Consider the following 22,438-nt stretch of genomic DNA (forward strand, 5'->3'; position numbering starts at 1 on the left):
AAAAATACCTCTAAAATATGACCTGAGCCATACCAAAATATCATATAGACCTGTGAAGGCTCTTTTGACTTGGGCCAGTATGCAACCAACTTGCAAGACCCTATCAACACAGACTAAGAACACCATAGCAACACCCTAGTAATGACATATCCACACTCTGAAACCACTAACACCTTAGCAACTGCATAGCAAGCAACACCCTAACCACATTCTTAAATTACTCAGAACACCTTTGCAACTGCGTGTAACAACACCCTAGAAGCCACACAACCACACTCTGAAATCACTAGCACTTCAGAAACTGTATAGCAACACCCTAGCAACTGCACAACCACATTCTAAACCCATTCAGAACACCTTGGCAGCTGCATAACCCCATCTAAAACAGGGATGGACAATACCATCCTAGAGGACCACTATTCTACAGAATTTAGCTCCATCCTTAATCAAAAACACCCAACACAAAATCTAACCAAAGGTCTTCAAGATTGCTTGAAAATTACAGGCAGGTATGATTGACTAGGGATGGCGCTAAACTCTCCAGGACAGGAATTATCCATCCCTGCTCTAAAACCACTCGGCACATCTTAGCAACTGTACAACAACACTCTAGCAACCACATAACCACATTCTAAAACCACTCAGAACACCTTAATGACTATATAGAAACACCATTGCAACCACATAATTGCACTCTTAAACCATTCAGAACAGCTTAGCAATTGCATAACAACGGCCAATTTTGCACATGCAAGCATTATTTACATATTTCCCCAGAAAATTAAAAAAAATCTATTTGGTAACTGTTGGAATTTGCTCTTGTATTGCCTATTTGTATTTACATGACGTGATGGTGGACAATTCAGTGTCATCAAGTCTCATTTTGCAAATGGATGAAGCATGTGATTTCAGTAACAAAGGTTTATTAACTGGTTGTTGGTTGCTCTTAGTTGGTATATATAGTGTGGGCATCCCAAACTGACTTCATTCATATGGTGGCTGTGTAGAGCATCTGACATCTTGCACTGGTTAATGTTTAACCGCCACATTAAATAAATGCATGTGTTGTGACTTTCAGTTGATTATCTAAATCTCTCCTTTCTATCTTTCAGACTAATATCCCCTTCCTGCAGAATGTATTGAGCAATAGCCAGTTCCTGTATTCCACAGTTGACACCCAGTTTATTGATGAGAACCAGGAACTTTTCAACCTCAAACCTACACAGAACAGAGCCCAGAAACTCCTGCATTATCTGGGTCAGTGTGTGTGTGCATTTATCATTGTGCTGCACCTGTGATGGCCTAAAATGCGTGAGAATGCATTTGTGTTTAAACATCTGCTGCATTTCTCCACAGGTCACATCATGGTTAATGGACCAATGACTCCTATTCCAGTTAAAGCCAAATCCTCATCTGTTGATCCAGTCATTCCTTTTGTTTCTCTGGGTAGGACACACACACACACACATACACACACACACACACACACACACACACACACATACATACACAAAAGTTATTTAATATAGTACATAAATTATGCCTCTTAAATATACTGCTTTAGCATACTTGCATGCTTGTGCTTTTGAACGCATACCAGCTTACAACTTTACAGTACATCATTAAATTATACACTAATGATTTTCTAATGGTTTGTTAATTGAGATGATACAATTTTGACAAATATTTAAAGTCCCCCGTAGTCAATAATTTTTATAATTTTCTTAAAACTCATCTTTGATCAACAAAGTGATTAATAATATAATAACTATTGACTAACCATCTACTAACAACTTGTCTATTTTGTGATTTGCTAATTTTTAAAGATTATCTACAGCACATTTGTAAGTCGTTAGCATACCACTTATTAATAATTTATGTACACATAGTCATGTTTTGTAAATTATAAGTTCACCATTAACTAATAACTTATAAATGACCTGGAACTGAATTAAAAAAACATTCATAAAATGTTAGCATATCACTTATTAATCATTTATGAACTTATAGTTATGTTTTGTAAATGATTAGGTCATCATTAACGAATAACATGACTTAAATCTTAACATTATTATAAAGTTGAACCCTTTAATGAAACCTGAGAGTTTTTTCTCATTCCACTAAAACTTTCAAAATTTAAAAAGTTCATAAATTAATATTATTGTACGTGAAGCATGTTTGAGCTTTCATTTGCCATATTTTATGCACACTTTGTGTGTTAATCAATGTTTATATGTGAATAAAAGCCTAAATTAAAAAGAGAATTTTTGAGTGAACTACCCCTTTAATTTAGTACCATTGTTCCTTTTTGATAGTTTAGTTACTCAAATCTGCACATGCATATCACAAACACACTTGCCACATCAAAAGTGTACCACAACAGATGTTTGTGGAATTCATACTCTTGTTTATAGCTGCCCTAAACATTGGCAGCACTCCCCCCACCCGCTTCTCTCTCTCTTTCTCTCTCTGTGGATGGACTAGAGTGTGATAATGCAGCTTTAATCCTTCCCTTCTCTCCTTCCCTCTGCCAAATGAAAGAGGGATCCGGTCACATTAGAAATCTCATTACAGGGGTTTAGGTGTGTGTGAGCCGCATATCATGTTCCCTCTGCGTGTGTGAGAGAGAGATTCCTGAGGGATAGATATGTCCATGCATATGTGTGTGTGCAATTAATTTAGCCAATTTTCTTCAATTCTCATTGGCATAACTTTTTTCTTGTTTGTTTAACATGATGTGTTGAAAAAAAATGTGTGTGATTCCCAAAGGACCCCTGATGGATTGTGTGCATACATGTATGCACACATGCATATCACAAACATGTATGAAATGAGCACATGAAAGCTCAAACATGTATGCGTATCCAAAAAAAGTTTTCCCACTTTCTTCCTGTTCTCAGTGCTTTAGCTGAGAGTTCTCAGTGGAGCTGGTTGTAGTTTGTAAAGCATATACAAAATCGTCCCCCTACACAATTGGACCAAATATGTGCCGTGTATGTAGGTGTGTGTATGGAAGAGGTCTTTCATGGGATAAAAAATGCATGTGTCTGTGTAAGTAGGTCACATCTGTGGTAGGTGTATCCCAAGCCTCATGAGATGCTCCTCAGCATTCAGACACACAATAAGCGATAAATAGGCTTTGGCCTTCATCTTTCCTTTCATATGGCCGCCAGCATTCCATACAGAGAAATTCCCACAGAGGCACATACATTTAAACTCACATGTGGGTGTATTTATGCCTTGAAATATGCAAATCTATGCATCAATGTCTTTCTTACTGCATTTCTATCATCGGTCTCCCCCGTCCTTTTTTATCTCATACTCCCTCTCTTATTGGACAGCATGATTTACTTTTATTTTTGCTTGAATAAGCTAGCGGCCCACCCATTTTTATATAGTTTTTAGGTGTTTGCCTCATTTGCATTAATAGAGAGAGTCGGTATGTCCGAATTTATTTGTAATGAAAGTTAGTGGCACCACCACCTGCCTGCTGGGTTAATGGCCCCTCAAACTGTCACATCTGAGATCAATGAATAGTAGGAATTTCCAGGTGTCTGTTGGTTGGTGGGTTCTTGTAGCTTTGCTACTAACCCGTGAGCTCCAGGCAGAAAAACAGTGCACAGGTGTAAAAGGTTTAGCAGAGGTTTACCATGGTCTGGTGTTAGCTGCTCAGCACATCCTTTTCTTCCTGTTCTCCTCAGCAAACATTCATGTGGCGTTCCTGTTCTTATTTCGGATTTACTTTGATTGGCTGCCAAAACGAGACACTGCATGACAGAGAATCAGTGAGAAGTGTCGGTGGCACTCATTCAATTGATCACCTGTTTCAAAGCCTTACGTGTGACAGGCCCACAATGAGAAGCAGTCATACTACTGCAACATCAGTCTATAACTGTTTAGCAAAGACAGTTAATAGTAGATAAATAGTAGATACAGTACCTAGAGGTGTGTGTGTATCTTGTCATTTCACTTTGCAAAGAACAAACAAAAAGATGCCTTAAGAATGCATAGATTCACTGCATGTTTTAACTTATTAGAATGCAGTTAGAATGCCTTCAGAATGTAAGATATGGGGGCAAAAATGCCCCTTTATGAGTTTTTGTCTTATATTTAGATCATATTATGTAGTTTAGCAATATCACATGAGCAGGAGTGCTGTTTTCCAGAATATCAGCACAATTATAAATCTAATATCGATTTTATTCAACAGTTAAATAAACAAGTTAATATTGTTAGTTATCAATATTGTCTGTTTTTGCTCTATTTCCCCTACTAAAATAGTTCTACACAAAGCTGGAGCAAAACAGTTAAATAAATCTGGTCAATGATTTGTTGAGTCAGTAATTATGACCTGTGCATGAAGATAGTCAATTGCTTCTTGCCTGAATGAATCGGATGAGTGAATAGCTCAATGACTCACTAATTAAGTGAATTACTTTCACATACTGGCAGTTTTAGTTTAATATTTAAAGTATACTTCATTTTTTTAAATAAAATAAAGCAATTTATAATTTATTATTAAAAAATTAATGTATTTTTTTAAATAAAATAAAACACAATATTTCATTTCATTATCAACAGAATCCTAGAAAATATTGAGATCATCATTTTTGTAAATGTTGTACACCCCCAAATAGTCCCCTGCTTTTATTAAGGTGTTTTGAGTTGGTCAGCTTGCTTTGTATGTGTGCTGGGTACAAATCACTTTGTTTTTATCTGTCCAGGTGAGCCACCTACGGGCTTCCGTGAAGTCCTGTTGAAAGAGGGTCCTGAGGGTTTTGCACGGGCAATTCGACAGCACCAGGGTCTTCTACTGATGGACACCACTTTCAGAGACGCCCACCAGTCCCTGCTGGCAACTCGCGTCAGGACACATGACCTCAAGAAGATTGCTCCCTTTGTGAGCCACAACTTCAATAATCTCTTCAGCCTGGAGAACTGGGGAGGCATGAGACATTTCCTAATACACATACACATTCACACTCACACAGAAATGGCGAATTCATTAAATAATTACTCTATTTCAAATCAGCAGTAATTGAATGTTCATGTTTAGGGTCACTAAGATTATTGTCTTTGTATTCCAAAGATTTTTTTAGATGTTCCACAGCTCTGTGTGTGTTTTGGCTTACTGAGGATCAATTCAGCCTTTGATATCACTTCAGTCTTTGACTTGACCTTAAAACCTCTCTTTCTGTCTCTAGGAGCAACATTTGATGTAGCGATGCGTTTTCTCTGGGAGTGTCCGTGGAAGAGACTCCAGGAGCTCAGAGCTCTGATTCCCAACGTCCCATTTCAGATGCTACTACGTGGAGCCAATGCTGTGGGATACACAAACTACCCTGATAATGCTGTGTTCAAGTGAGATCACACACACATTTCTGTTGGCTGTTATTTTCTATCCTCTACTTCTAATCTTTCCCTCAAAGAAACCCTTCTACATATTTAAATGTTTATTATTTAGTATATTTATTATTAAGTTGTTTTCCTTGTGAGGGCTGTTGGCTTGCCCACACAATTTAGGTGATTACATTTGTAGGCACAACATGAAAACACACACACATAAACACACAATAGAAGGACTGAGAGTTAGAGCTGATACCGTTGCAGCAGTAAACACAGTTTTAGTGCTCTTCACATTCATTTTTTATATTAGCTTGAGTATTAAGCTAATACTTAATGCTATTTTGCAGTAATCTGCTTGTAGACACAGTAGTTAGGATTTTCTTATGCTTTCATTATAGGCAAAGTTTGCTCACAAATGTAACAAATACACTAATAATTAGTTTTAACTTTTGGTGACTTTCATCTTAAAAATTTCATATTCCATAATAAAAACAACATACTGATTGTATCAGTTGGAAAGTACTTTGGCAGGCAGCAAAATGTCTGATGTCAGTGGCTTGACTTGAATGTGCATTCACACAAATGTTGCTCTTTACTCTTATAAACCATAAATGTCAGTTTTGAAGGAGTTGACTGTAGTGCAGAGCTGACTTTATTTTCATTGATCTTCACTCTCTCTTTTTCTAGATTCTGTGAGGTAGCCAAAGAGAATGGAATGGATATCTTTCGTGTTTTTGACTCCTTGAATTATATTCCCAACATGCTTTTGGGGATGGAAGCAGCAGGGGCAGCGGGAGGTGTGGTGGAGGCGGCCATTTCATACACTGGAGACGTGTCTGACCCCATGAGACAGAAATACTCACTGGAGTACTATCTGAAGCTGGCCAATGAGCTAGTTAAGGCTGGAACACACATACTGGCTATTAAGGTAGATCATGTGTGCATCGCACAGTATTGTCCTGACAATCATATGTTTAACACTCATACAAGCAGAGGTGAAGAATTTGCCGATATAACCACTGTTTTTTTTGTGTCAGGACTGAGGAAATAGCATGGTATTTTTTGGCAGTTACTCAAAGATGTAATGACTGAAGACATTGACAGACAGTAATAATCGTTCTAGCTCTGTTATTTCTGTTTCTTCTTTTTTTTTTTTTTTTTTGCTTTGTTGATCTGCTGTAATGATACAGTGATCATCAAAAATTTTCTTTTCTGTGGGGTTCACTTGAGTGGTTAAAAGCTGCTCTTCTCTCTTTTCTTCTCAGGATATGGCTGGCCTGCTAAAGCCCGAAGCCAGCCGTATACTGATTGGTGCATTGCGGGACCGTTTCCCAGACATCCCTATCCACGTTCATACTCACGATACGGCAGGTGCAGGAGTCGCGGCAATGTTAGCCTGTGCACAATCAGGTGCAGATATAGTTGACGTAGCAGTGGACTCAATGGCAGGCATGACCTCTCAACCGAGCATGGGTGCCATTGTAGCCTGCACCAGAGGAACCAAACTTGATACTGGTGAGTGGACAACAATTGTACAAATGTGCTGTCAACTAAATTTCACAGGCAAAAAAAGCTCCATTGTCAGTAATGTAGCGATGCACAGCTCACCATGCTCTTATCTGTTGGTCTGTGCAGCAAATTCACTTGACCAACTTGAACTTGAGCGAAATCTGTACCTTAATAGCAATTCTACTTTTAAAAACGAGTCAGAGCCTTAGGCTACTTGGCAGCGCTCTTGACATACACCACACCGCTTCAGGGAACACAAGTTTTGGCTCGAGGTCCTTTCTCGATCATGCTCCCGTCTCCCCTCTCTTACCACTTCCTGTCTCTCCTTCTGCCCAAAAAATATAACCTAACAATATAAAAATGTGTGTGTGTGTGTGTGTGTGTGTGTGTGTGTATAAACAATATAAATAACAGTGAGTTGAAACAGTCAGTAATACAATAAAAATGAATAACATTACAAAAAAGAAGAAATACAATAGAAAAAAGATACAAATAAACAATTTAGCCTACTAATAATAATAGTATACTATACTGAAATTGATAAAGTAAACAAGTGTTAAAAAAAAAACCCCACAGCAACAGGTTTATTGGCTGCTGTCACTTTAAGACCAAATGCACAGATCTTATACACTAACTAGCATTCAATTACTTTATGTTCATTAAAAACATAACTGACTGTATTTAAGAGAAACTTGCCAAGATGAACATTTTGATCTATTTTTGTGTGCACATGTCAGTTTAAGCATACACATTTGAAGCCCAAAGTAACCTACATTTCTCTCCGTCTCGGATCGAATACACAGAAAGCCGCCTGGGGAACAGTGTTTCTATCGCAGCTCAAGACGTTTTTAACTATTTTTAGTATCAAGCACGTCCGACTCCAGCAGGAGACTGTATATTACGACAGTTTCATTACATAATTAGACTGATTTGAACGTCACGTAAGAAGGGAGACAGACCTCCGCTTTAAAGGAAAGGAACGGAATGCAGCATTGTTTTCTTAATAGTCATTGGAAACCAAAATCAAAAACAAAACTAAAATTCTATTACTCGCTCAGCCCTAGTCATTACATCACCTTTGAGACCAAGGGGCCCCCTGGTGGTTTAGGGGCCCTACGCAACTTGCGTACTTTGCAAATAGGGAGGACCGGCGCTGCGCACACACACACACACACACACACAGACACACACACACACACACTACTATTCAGAAGTTTGGGGTTTATAATGTTTATATATATATATATATATATATATATATATACACACTGATCAGGCATAACATTATGACCTCTGACATGTGAAGTGAATAACACTATAATAACCGCAGACCAGTCAGGGTGCCCATGCTGACCCCTGTCCACCACCAAAAGCGCCAACAGTGGGCACGTGAGCATCAGAACTGGACCACGGAGCAGTGGAAGAAGGTGGCCTGGTCTGATGTATCACGTTTTCTTTTACATCACGTGGATGGCCAGGTGTGTGTGCGTCACTTACCTGGGGAACGCATGGCACCAGGAAGCACTATGGGAAGAAGGCAAGCCAGCGGAGGCAGTGTGATGCTTTGGGCAATGTTCTGCTGGGAAACCTGGGTCCTGCCATTCATGTGGATGTTACTTTGACACGTACCACCTACCCAAGCATTGTTGCAGACCATGTAAACCATTTCATGGAAACGGTATTCCCTGGTGGCTGTGGCCTCTTTCAGCAGGATAATGCGTCCTGCCACAAAGCAAAAATGGTTCAGGAATGGTTTGAGGAGCACAACAACGAGTTTGAGGTGTTGACTTGGCCTCCAAAATTCCCCAGATCTCAATCCAATCGAGCATCAGTGGGATGTGCTGAACAAATAAGTCCGATCCATGAGGCCCCACCTCGCAACTTACAGGACTTAAAGGATCTGCTGCTAACATCTTGGTGCCAGATACCACAGCACACCTCAGGGGTCTAGTGGAGTCCATGCCTCGATGGGTCAGGGCTGTTTTGGCAGCAAACAGGGGACCAACACAATATTAGGAAGGTGTTCATAATGTTATGCCTGATATATATATACACACATACACACACAAATTGTCAGCTTTGTAGTTTTGTCGGTTAATTGCACTATTGTCATGGCACAGCAACAGTTTGAAAAGACTGAATGGGGCTGAGAAACTTAGTTGAAGTGAGGACAAACATTAAGTAAAACATTTACGTTTTCATAGATTGTGTTTTTGGCCATGTCAATACATGTGCAGTTTTTATTCATCAGGCTGCCTATGGTCAGTTAATGCTGCCTAAGTTACAGTCAGGCTCAATTGATTAATCATGTCTAATTAGTCAAGTTGCTGAGCTCATTAATCAAGGGACCCAGCAGGGACTGTTGTCATATATCAATACTTTTATACAGTTTGTGTGCTGTGGTGTATGTGTGCTGTGCTGTCCATGTGAGTGTGATAATTGCTGTGTTCTGAGAGGTGTGTTAAACAAAAGACCTGCAGTAGCAGAGAGGGAATATGTTGACACACACTGGACAAAGACTAATGACAGCGAAAAAAAGAAAGGTAGAGAATCTTACCTACCCTTTCCCCCATTTTGTTTTTAACTGCTCTTACACATTTATTTCCTCTTCCTCCACTTCATTACTGTCAAAGTTAAATCATACCTACTCTGCCCAGCATTTCGCTCCCTCTCTTCCCCTCTCTGTCTCCCCAATATGGTTCCTTTGGGACATAGTGGTTAGTTAATGGCCACTGCGCTTCAGTTTCAAATTCTCCAGAGTCTAATCTTATGCTCTTGGACGATCTCTCATGTACCCACATCATGCACAACAATCTGTCAATGTCGATCTTTAAACACTGAGATACCCATTTTAACCTGATGGCTCAAAGATGAAAACCAGAGAAAAAATGGGGAAATGAATTAAGAGCATAATAAGAGAGAGAGAATTCTCCTTTTGTCTAAGAGAAAAATCAGATTTTTACATTTTATGTGGAAAATATGAGTGGTGCTTGCTTATGTGGAAGTTCCCACCACCACAATGCTAGTGTGTTCTGGGAGGTTGCCAGATTGTTGCTATGCAGTTGCTAAAGTGTTCTGGGTGGATTTCTGTTCACACATGTGTTCTGCACAAATATTCGGTCCAGTTTTCTAATGTGATTTGTCTGTTTAGATCAATGCATAAAAAAACAGCAGATGGGCTGAACAACAATGCAATTTCACTCTCTGACAGTAGGTGGCACTTATAGAAAAGCAGAATACCCAGGTTACCCTAGTTAAGGGGTGGTCAAACTACACTTTTTGTTCTGTTCTATTTCGCTGCACTCTAGAGTTTGTTTGGTAAACTCTGACCTGTGAATTTGTATCACATGAAGACGTCAAGAACGATACGTCACGTTGTAACCTCAAGAAATTTTGCATGCTATTGTGACCGCCCCTTTACTCCGTGACATGAAACACTGTGCAAAAACCTTTATAATAAGATTTTTTTTTTTTTTCTTGAGAACCAAATGAGCTTTTTCGAAAATACTATGTAAATTAGTTGTCTAGTCAGTTGTTACGAAAATAGATGAACCGTAGATAGCAAAAAATGCCTAGAAATTGTGTGAGGTTACAACTGAATTTAGAGATATACACATATCTTTTGTTGTTTTCTAGCACATGAAGCATGTAAGTATGTGTGTTAAGTACACAGTTTTTTATTCATGAGCGCATCTGTTGAGGTAATTGGTCACGGTAGACCTCTAGTTTCATGAAGATCCCTTTTTCCCTCTCATCACTCTCTCTTATTGTCATTGGTTTTCTCTCTAGTGTATTGCGCTGGTTAATTTAGTTGCCAGTGTAGCAGGCTAGCGCAGGTAAAGCTTTAGCTCACTGTCTCTGCATGAGCCGTTAGAGCCATTTGTTATTAATGCCACACACACATTTATTGTACCACGCTTGTCAGAGCCTCTTACACGCATCTTGTTTTCATTCTCTATGTTCCTTGTTTTCTTTTGTTTTCTCTTTTTTAGATTGTATATTTCTATCTGTATTGCCCTGACTAGCTGCCCTGCCATTGATTTGTGTTCTCTGGCTGAGCTCCATATTTGGTGTTTCGCTCTCTCTCTCTCTCTCTCTCTCTCTCTCCTTTGTCTTCCCCGTCTTTTCTCTTTTCTGTTCTAGCACACATTGCCACTTTCACATATTCTCTCCCATTTTTCCTTCCCTACAGGCTTTTTCATTCACATCTTCTAATCTTTCCCTTTATTTCCTGTTTTCACCCATTCTCTTCCACCTACACTCATCTGTTCTTATATGTTTGTTTTTTCTTCTGCATCTGTAAGTTCTTTTTCTTCCATTTCCATGTTTTTCTATGCAGTCTTCAAGCCCACTGCTTCCACTAACACTTCTCTCTCATGCTCCATCTGTCACTTTTTCTCTCCATCTCTCGATTAAGTGGAAAGACAAGTTCAATCTTACAATCACAATCAAACCTTTTATCCCTGTGCAAGCCCTTTATGTTCACTTTTAAAAGGCTCACTCACTGCTTTGTCTTCAGTCTTCTCTCTCTCTCTCTCTCTTTCTCTCTTACTCCCTTACACACACACATAAATTATATGTTAGGTATAATGATAGGTGCGCCTATCATTATGAGGACATTCAGCATAATGTTTTCTACACTGTACAAACTGTATATTCTATCCCCTACCCATAACCTTACCCATCACAAAAAAAAACTTCCTGCATTTTTACATTTTTAATAAAACATTGTTTATTATGTTTTTAAGCCATTTTAAATAAGAGGACTCATAAACCACATTTACGTGTAATATCAATGTAATACCCATGTCATTATACAAATTTGTGTCCTCATAATCATATAAACAAGCACACACACACACACTGTAAACTCAAATAAGTTGGCAAAACTCAAAAAAAAATTAAGAAATTCAAAGTTTAAGTAAGCAGAACTGGCAGATTTTTATTTTGTACTTATACATTTGCATCGTCTTAACTTAAAATGTTTGAGTACACTAATTCATACATTTAACTTAAAATTTTCATGTAACCTCAATGTGAACATTTTTATTAGTGTAAACATAGCTATAACAAGCTAATTCAGAAAATGTTTACTTGCTAATTTGCTAACATGTTAACAATAGCATGGTATAACACTTGCTGAATGAGCGCAGCAATATAAGGCATTTAACATACTTGCTCCCAGCCCAGTTTCAGTTAAACATAAGTTTGTCTAAATTAAAAGAAATAAGTTCATAAAACACAAAACATTGAAACAGTTCAGTTTACCTAAAATATATCAGTTTTGTGAACTTGAAAGAAAAAGAAAGTGCAAAATACTCATAAAAGTCAATTTGACTGAACTAATTTGTTTAAGTTTGTCCTACTCAAACCAATTAATTATTTTGAGCGTTAGGGTTTACAGTGCACACACACACTTTCTTTCTGCCTTATTGAAAATTTTGTGTCAGTCTGCATTGATGTTACTCTAAATTCCATCATGAACAAACTGTTCTGACCTCAGAGCTCAACACAAAATGTAACACTTAGCGTTAGTGTTGTTTAGTTTCTAACATTTTAGTTTTAGCCCTTGCTTTTGTCTGAGAACATAATGTATAGAATTATGTATCATATAATCATTATTGTGCTACTGTGTGTTGTCCTTGCTGGAAAAGCATCTCAAGTTGCTAATTATATCTAGTTTAAGCTGGTCTAGCTGCACGGGAAAGACTGTTTCAGACTTTGCATATGACTCTTTATATCGTAATTGCAATTTTAAAATCTTAATTCTCGATTATGACTTAATATCTCAGTGTGATTTTTCATCACACAATGCAACTTTATGTTTTACAATATGACATTATTTTGAGCTTTATCTCACAATTAACTTTTGATTATTCTGAGGTGGAAACAGGCTTCCATACTCACATCCTTATCTAAGTTGCTGTTATATTAGCTGGTCGGACAGATGGTCTCCCAGCTAAAAAGTACCAAAAACCCCTCTAAAACCATCAAAACAGACCAGATTAACCACGCTCGGCTAGGCAACCACCTTAGGCTGGTTTAAGCTGGGGGTTTTTTTTCCAGCAGTGCTGTGAAAGTGAATGCCACAATTTGTTTAGAGCCTTGTCTTAAATCTGCTGTAAGCATTTTTCTTAGAATACCATGCATCAAATATTTCTGATACCTGACAGATATCACTGAAATAGGTGCCTTGGGAAAATCACACTTGTCTCTAAGACAGCAAATAAAAAATAAAAAAAAAACAATCAAAAACTGGTTCATATTGCACTGTCATTTATATCTATATATGCAAGCACACATACATACAGTACATACTTGTTCATAAATACACAGCCATTTTAGGGGCATTTAGGGCCGTTTATCTACTGTAGTGACACATTAGAGAATGATAGAGTTCATTGAGTACAGCACATGATGTACATTGACATCACTTAATGGACTGGTTACTATTTGACTATTGGAGTGATGTGATGCAAACCCAGCAGGGCCATTATAATAGCAGAGAGCTTCTCACTTATGGAATATGTGTGTGTGTGTGTGTGTGTGTGTGTGTGTGTGTGTGTGTGTGTGTGTGTGTGTGTGTGTGTGTGTGTGTGTGGCCTGTAGACAGGAAAGATGACTCTTGTGGAATCAGGCTTAATTAAATCCGCATTGATTATTACAGTCTGACTTTATGCAGGGTCTTTATTGATGGATTGATGGTGTGTTTTGAGATGTGTTAGATTAGGACAGCAGTATCTGTCAGTCAAATGTTCCTAGCAAAAAGAGAGACAGAGCTACTAACACCATCACTTAAATGCCTTTGAAAGGACAGGGTGATTAATTTCACTAAATTGATACTTTCAGCCCAGTCATTTCCGTCTTTAATATATTTCTGTCTTTCCTAGGTTTTAAAGACAACTTTACAGATGACTAAGTGACTCTATTCACTAATTACTCTGAGCAGTCACCGTCTTGTTAAACAGATTTGAAAAGGCACAGTTTGTGTGAATATGAAATTCATATTATGAACATGGAATAGTTATGGTTAAATAATTGATATAGCCAAACCTGTGACCCGTACATCATTTGCATCATTTTTAAGCATTACATTGCTTATAAACAGCCTACACTTAGGATAATGTACAGTCAATACAGACCCCTGCTCTGCGTAGGGGCGATGATCACCCTGTCTGGCTGACTGTACAGTACATTTTCCTGCTAATTACGTGACTACTTATCAGATAAATAAACAGACATGAAATATTGATTTTGTTTTTCTATGTGATACGAAATCTAGCAACATTCGCACAGCTTTTTTTATTTTTATTTATTTATTTATTTTATTTTTTTGGAGAGCGGTAACATTTACTGGCAAAAATATTTATCATATTATAAATTAATTATATATTTTATAATATAATTTTTTTTTAATATTTCATAAAAATGTTTATTAAAAAATCTAGCATTCCAGAGAATCATGTAATAGAGCTCAGCAGTGTTCAAGTTGAATGATGATATAACAAGCTTTGATTTGGAAAAAAAAAAAAAGGAAAGAAATTCAGACAAATAATTCAACACAATAAATTTGAAGAAAATTAAAGTTGAAGAAAAAAAATATATAGGTAGCACTTTAGTATGGGGAACAATTCTCACTTTTAACTAGTGCTTATTAGCGTGCATATTGGCCGTTTATTAGTACTTATAAAGCACATGTTAATGCCTTATTCTGCATGACCATATTCAACATCCCTAAATCCTACCCCATACCTAAACTTAACCACTACAACAACTACCTTGCTAACTATTAATAAACAGTAAATTAAGAGTTTATTGAGGCAAAAGTCATAGTTAATAGTGAATATGTGTTCCAATATGTGTTCCCATTTGTGAGGTCAGGCACTGATATTGACGAGAAGACCTGGCTCGGTGTCTCCGCTCTAATTCATCCCAAAGGTGTTCTATTGGGTTGAGGTCAGGGCTCTTTGCAGGCCAGTCAAGTTCCTCCCCACCAAACTCACTCATCCATGTCTTTATGGACCTTGCTTTGTGCACTGGTGCACAGTCATGTTGGAACAGGAAGGGGCCATCCCCAAACTGTTCCCACAAAGTTGGGAGCATGAAATTGTCCAAAATGTCTTGGTATGCTGAAGCATTAAGAGTTCCTTTCATGGAACTAAGGGGCCAAGCCCAACCCCTGAAAAACAACTCCACACCATAATCCCCCCTCCACCAAACTTTACACTTGGAACAATGCAGTCAGGCAAGTACCGATCTCCTGGCAACCACTAAACCTAGACTTATCCATCGGATTGCCAGACAGAAAACATGATTCGTCACTCCAGAGAACACGAAGTGATTGGAACACCTGAATTCAATGATTTGGAGGGGTGTCCCAATACCTTTGGCAATATAGTGTATATGTAAGTAGTTTGAGTGTATAGTGAGATTTGCAGTGCTTTACGGGATAGGTCGATCTCGGCAGAGCTCTTTTGGCACATTTTGTTCACCACAGTTTTCTGATTCAAAAAATTTAATTGAAAAAGTAATTTTTTAAAATTGAAAATTTGTGTCTTATATCACTATATGATATTGTTTTATGAAAGCAATAAGCAATGTGAAGCCATATGGCTTATTATTACAGTGACATTGCGGCATTTGTAACACTTCTCCTGTCACGCAGGTGTTTCTCTGGACAGAGTGTTTGACTACAGCGAGTACTGGGAAGTGGCTCGTGGTCTGTACGCTCCCTTCGACTGCACCGCCACAATGAAGTCTGGTAATGCAGATGTTTATGAAAATGAGATCCCAGGGGGCCAGTACACCAACCTTCACTTCCAGGCCCACAGCATGGGCCTCGGTAACAAGTTCAAAGAGGTGAAGAAAGCCTACGCTGAAGCCAACAAACTGCTGGGAGACCTTATCAAAGTAAGACCTCCAAAAATCTAATTTTGATATCAAATGTGTCACCCACTCTTTCTTTTCTTTTCTTTTCTTTTCTTTTTTTTTCTTTTCTTTTCTTTTCTTTTCTTATTTGTTTCTCTGTCCCTCTCTCCTCCTCCCCTGTTCCACATACTGAAGTATGTCCTTGAAGGCCAGTGTGACTTCTTCGTTTCTATTGGATTTGCTGTCATTTAAATTCCACAAGTATATAGTCGCGGCTCTGTCGTTTTTTGTCCCTGTTGGTTCAAACCTAACAATTAACTTAAAACATAGAAATTATCCGCAGTGTACCCTAAATTTTGCATGTAGACTAAATAGCAATTTCATCACAGGCCCACTTCCTTCTATCCTCTGTTCCCATTAAAATAATTACTCATTACAAAATTTTTTTAGAGGCTTTGAAAGGATATTTCTCAGTCAACATGATGAGCTGACGTTCTGTCACCATCCAGAATCTCTGTGACTAACATAAGAACAACTTCTGCCGCTTTCTGTCAGAGGAACAGTGTGATAGTGAGTGTTCTGGTTATCAGTTGATCTGCCTCATAAACTGATACCAGCAGTCAGTGTCACCTGCCAGTGTTGGGTTCTGCTATACTGCACTCTGTCTCCGAATTAACCGATCAGCTCAAATGTGTCTGGAATCACTTGCTTCAGTCTTTTGCTCAATGCAATCATTTATTGGGATTCTCCTAATATAAGTTTCTGTTTACCTCCAGTGTATCTGCATGTGGTTGTTATTCAGTTCACATTTTTTATCTTGTTTTCTGTCAGTGCATTCCTGCCTGCACTCGTTTTTTTGTTTTGTTGTTGTTATTTTTTCACACCATCTCTCTCCAATTTAGTTTATGGGTTTGGGGGAAATGGCTGGACTTTGGGATCTTGTGGTGATATTCCATTTACATTCCTTTTGCTGTTGCCATCTCTCTCTCTGTCAGAGTGTGTTCAGAATAGCATGTCACATTCTATTTTTAAAAGAAAGTAGTAGGCTTATGCATTATTTATTCTTTGTACAGTATGTGAATTGTCTTTATGCATGGAATACCTGGATGACCTAATATATTTGGCAGAATGGGCCGTGCTGTAAAACGAATGAACCAGGAGTGATATTATTATATTATATCATATTATTATCATATTTTTATCTCATATTATTTATTCACTTTTATTTTAAGAATGAACAACAGTAAAGTGACACTAAAGACTTTACATTAGCCGCTTTTCCACTGTCATTTCAAAAAATTCTTGTTGCTTAACCATTCCGTTCCATGGCACGTATGTGGTTTCATTTTCCACTGTGGGGCTATAATACAAATGCATCAGTCGTTGCCTTGATAATGTAAAAAATGTAACCCAACCAAGCTGAGAATTCGATCAGTTTGTAATCATCCCAGGCCAAACCAAGCTAAAGTGGAAGTATAACCGGAACCATTCCTTACCGCTCTTAGAACTGTTCGGCCCGATGGTGGAAAAGTGGCTATTGTTAAAGTTTCAAATAAAAGCCATTCTTTCTATTCATCAAAGAATCCTGAAAAAAAATGTATTACTGTTTCCACAAAGATATTTAGCAGCACAACTGTTTTCAACATTGATAATAATAAGAAATGTTTCTTGAGCACCAAATCAAAATCATTTCTGAAGGATGAATGGCTGCTGAAAATTCAGCTTTGCCATTACAGGAACGAATTGAAAGCATATTAAAATAGAAAACAGTTTTAAATTGTAATAATATTTCACACTGCAGTTTTTTTGATCAAACAAAAGCAGCCTTGGTGATCATAAACTTCTTTCAAAGAACATTTAAAAATCTCTATATTAAAAATATTTACAGCATCTTGTATATGTTGCACAGTAAGCATTATGCTAGTTTTACATTCTGAACACAACCTTCATGTCTTGCTCTTCCTTGCTATCCGGTTTGCTGGGACACACACCAACACACACTCCACTAATTCTGTTTCTATTGAAGCAACAGCAAGGACTGACACACACAACCCGAGTTCTCGAGTTCAAAGCGCGCTCTGTCCATGCCGATGGCCAAACAGATGTACGCTGTCAATTAGCCAGAAATCCCCTGTGCAATAACACAGGAGAGAGTAAACACTGCTACAGTAGGTGCGTGTCTGTGTTCGTGTGTGTGTGTGTGTGTGCTTGTTTAACCTACATTGTGGGGACCAGCCAGCGAGGGAAATGGATTAATTAACATACAAAGTGATGCAGAAAGAATTCTTTGATGGGTAGGTTTAGGGGGATAGAATATACAGTTTGTACAGTATAAAAACCATTATGTCTATGGAGAGTCCCTACAAAGATACCAAAACCTAACGTGTGTGTGTGTGTGTGGTCCTGGTAAACCCTACGTTATGGGTGCCCACAAAGATGGCAATATCTGAAACCTTTGTCCATATGAATCATACAGAATAATGTTTTTTTGAAAATCTAAAAATGCAGAAAGTTTTCTGTGATGAGTAGGTTTAGGGGTAGATTTAAGGTTAGAGGATGGAATAGACAGTTTGTACAGTATAAAAATCATTATGTCTATGGAAATTCCCCATAAAACATGGAAATCCAATGTGTGTGTGTGTGTATGTGTGTGGGAGAGAGAGAGAGAGAGGGAGGAAGCAAAGACTGAGAGACAGAAGCGGAGAACGACTGATATGTACACAGAAGGATTACTGTACGTCAGAAAAACAGTAAGAGGAGAATCTGACAGGCATGAGGATTACTGTGTGTGTGTGTGTGTGTGTGTGTGCGTGCGTGTTTGATCCCCTCTTAATCCTGTCTCAGTCTCATCTTATAACACTTTCCCCGACAGCCTCCATCACAGTGACTTGGCCTGACTGAGTTTTGCATTGTGTCTGGGTACTTAACAAATCCTCTACTTAATTAACAACCCATTGATTTCTCTCTCTATTCGAACTAAAGGCAAAAGTTAAAGGATTCTGTAACTGAGGCCGGCTTCCTCATAATTTGAAACTTTTACCAGAAATGTGCTTTCTTTTGGCTTCAGACATTCCTGCTGAGCATTGGACCAACAATGTAGCCAAATAGTAAAGATTGGGGGTGAGTGGGGACCAAATGTAATTCTTTCTCTCTGTTTTTTTTTTTTTTTTTTTTTTTGTATTTCTTTTAATTGATCAGCCACTATTCTGAATTTTCAGGATGCGTATTTCAGTGGTTCCCAAACTTTTTAAAGTAACATAACCCCCGAGGCATTTAACATCCTTCTGCGTACCCCCTCTCTTCCACACTTTTTCCATGAAGGGACAATATTTTCCTCTTTAAAATTATGTTTAGGTGCATTTTTTACCTTTATAAAGGCACATTTTTCTAACCCCATTAAATGTATGTCATGTTTTGTGTAAAATTCTTAAAATTCTGTCAACTTAATTATTAATTTAATAAATAAAGCAATAAAAACTAAATCAATACTTTCAATCAAATGAAATCAGGATCAACAAAAGTTATCTTTGTACTGCAGTGGCACAAGCTGCATCTAGATGCATTTACACACTGTTTAATGCGGCTCAGAGGTGGCATGAATTCAGTTACAATGGCACAAATGGGCTTATGTTATGAAATAATATTTTTAAAAAAAAAGTTCAATAGAGAAATATGAAATGATGGTAAAAATGAAGTGATACTTTTAAATATTAAACTAAAACTGCCGGTTGGTGACGGTAAGTCACTGTCTTTTTAATGAGTGAGTCATCAGGTCATTCATTCATTCAGTAACGAAGCAAGTGTCTGTATTTATGAATGGGTCACTGAATCATTGACTCTCCCGATTCATTCAGATTTGTTCACTGATGAAACACTGCTGTGTGTTGCTTGGAGACGCACAACAGTACTGCTGTGGCTTTTGTTGGAACTGTTATTTTGTTTCAAAATAGAGCGAACTATGGAGGCTTGTGTAAAAGAAAATTGTGACTTTTTCCTGTTTTTACATTAGAGGTGGCATTTTGCCTGTTACAAATGCATGCTCGGTATTAATGTTTTTTTAAGGTGGGGCAGATTTAAATGAATGGCAAAACTCAGCATTTTGTTTGCATACCCCCAGGGGTATGCGTAACACAGTTGGGAACCTCTGGTGTATGCTGCTCTGTACTGGATACTATGTATGAATATGCATATAAACAATCAAACAGAAATAAAATCAAAACTGACTAATGATGCAGAAAAAATAGTTGTACTGTAGGTCACAGATGGGATTGTAGGGAGAGATGAAGATAAGAAATATAACAGGTGTGCTATGAGGATGATGAAGGAGGTTCTTTATCTCAGCAGAGTAGCTCACAGTGCATTTTATGTGTTGAATTAATATGTACATTTTTTACTATTCGTTGTTAAATACACTCTACCGTTCAATATTCAAAAGTTTGGAGTTGGTACGATTTTTACGGTTTTGATTTATTTTTTATTTATTCATTCAGCAAGGATGCATTTAATAGATCAAAATGAAGACATTTATAATATTAAAAGATTTTTATGACAAATAAATGCTTTTGAACGAATCATCAAAGAATCCTGAAAAAAAAAAATTTATCACATGCAATTTCAAATAGCACAACTGTTTTCAACATTGACAATAATAAGAAATACTTGAGCACCAAATCAGCATATTAGAATGATTTCTGAAGGATCATATGACACTATATATAAATATTTAAGGATAAGAGACTTACTCATATGTCTCATAATATGCCTTTTATGAGAATAAAGTCATAAGATTTGCAAGAATAAAGTAGTAATATTTTTAGAATACTACTTTAATCTTGTCCTGTTACTACTTTGTTCTCGAAAAAAGGTTTATTTTCCAAATGTTATGACTTTGAAAACAACATTAATTCTTGAAAACAACATAAAATAGTATCCCACACACAATAACCACACTACAAAATAGTATGGTACTCTGCTATTCTGAACACAACCAATGTCTTAGACAAAGCAGGAGCACTCCAGCTACCATGACTCTTTAGGATTTTATTTAACATGAGCTCCAGCATCTTGACTTCAAATGACTGTGGCTGGATGAAGGAAACGTTTACGCTTAATTTAGTGAAATCACATTTGATTATCCAGACAGTTAAGTTTGCATATTATGGAGAGTCATTTCTCTATGAACAGTGTTCCCTGGGTGAGATTTCTGAAGCAGAAGAGTTATGCAAATGTGTCAGCATTTTAACACATGCAAGTTAGCCTACTCGTGTAATGGTTTGCAATGTTGACATTTATATGCATAAGAAGTTTTATAATTGGTCACATTAGGGTTTGGAGGTCTCTACTGTATCATCCACTACAGTCCCAGCAGTGCTAGAGTCACTCAGGGTTGTTGCTAAACCCTTTGCTCTGAAAAAGTCTTTGCACATGTCATGTCTGCGGCTTTGTATTTAAACAAGGGTATTAACCTTGTGTAACCTTTGTCTAGGAGTCTGTTACAAAACTTAAAATGTCACTCACATTTATTTATTTCCTTTTTTGACCTACTCCCAACCATACAGTCTGTGCTTACAGTTTGTTGTTGTTGTTTTTTTTTTATATATAATGTTAATAAAATGATATCCTTTGAAATACTTTGGAGTGTAATGTTAAATTATAACCACTACTATGGCACATATCAAAATATCTGATACCATCATTGTACCACAGTGGCGAGGCCAGAAATTTTAAAGTGAGTGGACCTTGATGAAATAGGGTGGAACAATGCCTACTCTCAAATTACTTCATTTTTATAATACATGGCATAAAAATAATTTGACAGTTTAGATTAGTTAAATGTGATTTATTGTCAGCCAACAGTTTCATGAAAACAACAAAATTAATTCATAAATAAAATAAATAATGAACAGAATAAGAACAATAAATGAAGATAAATGATCATAGGTGGAGTGTGTGTAAGGCTTTGTCTTCCCCGGGCCATGGACTTGAGACTAGCATGGAATTTTCTCACTCAAACCACTGCGTGCTGCTGTTTGTGATTGCTTTTAGAGGGAAAGCTGCCCATATCTGCTGGTCTAGAAACCATTTTCTCTGTAATAATAGTATATTGGTGATTTGGCAAAGGACCCCATGCATACAGTATCTGTGTTTGTGCTATGGAGAGCATCAAAGGTTTCTATTTACAACATCTCGATTTATTGAACGCAATGGCCAATCAGAGGTACTTAAGTTAGACTCCACTCACCGCACATAACATGTTTTTTGTCCAGCATTGAGTTCTATACACTCACAAATCCTCTCATTATAACAAAGTGTAGACATTATGTAAACAAGAGATTCATTGTGCAGTGTAGACAGCTTCATTGATTATAGAGGAACTTGGTGAGATGAACTGAGATGAGTGACAGCTTTTTAGTGATTATTAGGGGCCGCTCTTTGCGTGCTTTCTAGGCGATATATAATCAATTCAGAATTTGAATAAAACTTTTATTTTTTATGCTTGAACAGCGGCCACGTACACGCTGCAAATTTTGGGAGTGACATCTGATAAATTCTTTTATTTGAGCGATTATTATTGTCATATATGTGTGATTTTATTTTTTCTGCTTTCCCAAAAAAAAAAAAAAAATTGTGTCTCATTTGATTGGGTGGACCAGCCGTCAATCTGAGTGGGCCAGTGCCACCCTGGCCCTTATGTAGCCTCGCCACTGTTATACCA

General features: G+C 37.5%; 1 protein-coding gene across 1 annotated transcript in view; it reads left to right on the plus strand.

The window, feature by feature from the left end:
* Positions 1–22,438, plus strand: part of pcxb (pyruvate carboxylase b) — a 203,665-nt gene that overhangs the window by 156,111 nt on the left and 25,116 nt on the right. The window contains exons 11-17 of the mRNA XM_051900588.1: positions 1,113–1,257; positions 1,357–1,446; positions 4,725–4,946; positions 5,205–5,361; positions 6,034–6,274; positions 6,612–6,861; positions 15,521–15,765. Coding sequence (XP_051756548.1) covers positions 1,113–1,257; positions 1,357–1,446; positions 4,725–4,946; positions 5,205–5,361; positions 6,034–6,274; positions 6,612–6,861; positions 15,521–15,765 — 1,350 coding nt within the window. The remainder of the gene's footprint in view (positions 1–1,112; positions 1,258–1,356; positions 1,447–4,724; positions 4,947–5,204; positions 5,362–6,033; positions 6,275–6,611; positions 6,862–15,520; positions 15,766–22,438) is intronic.

The sequence above is a fragment of the Ctenopharyngodon idella genome, chromosome 7 (genome assembly GCF_019924925.1).
Source record: "Ctenopharyngodon idella isolate HZGC_01 chromosome 7, HZGC01, whole genome shotgun sequence".
Taxonomy (NCBI): Eukaryota; Metazoa; Chordata; class Actinopteri; order Cypriniformes; family Xenocyprididae; genus Ctenopharyngodon; species Ctenopharyngodon idella.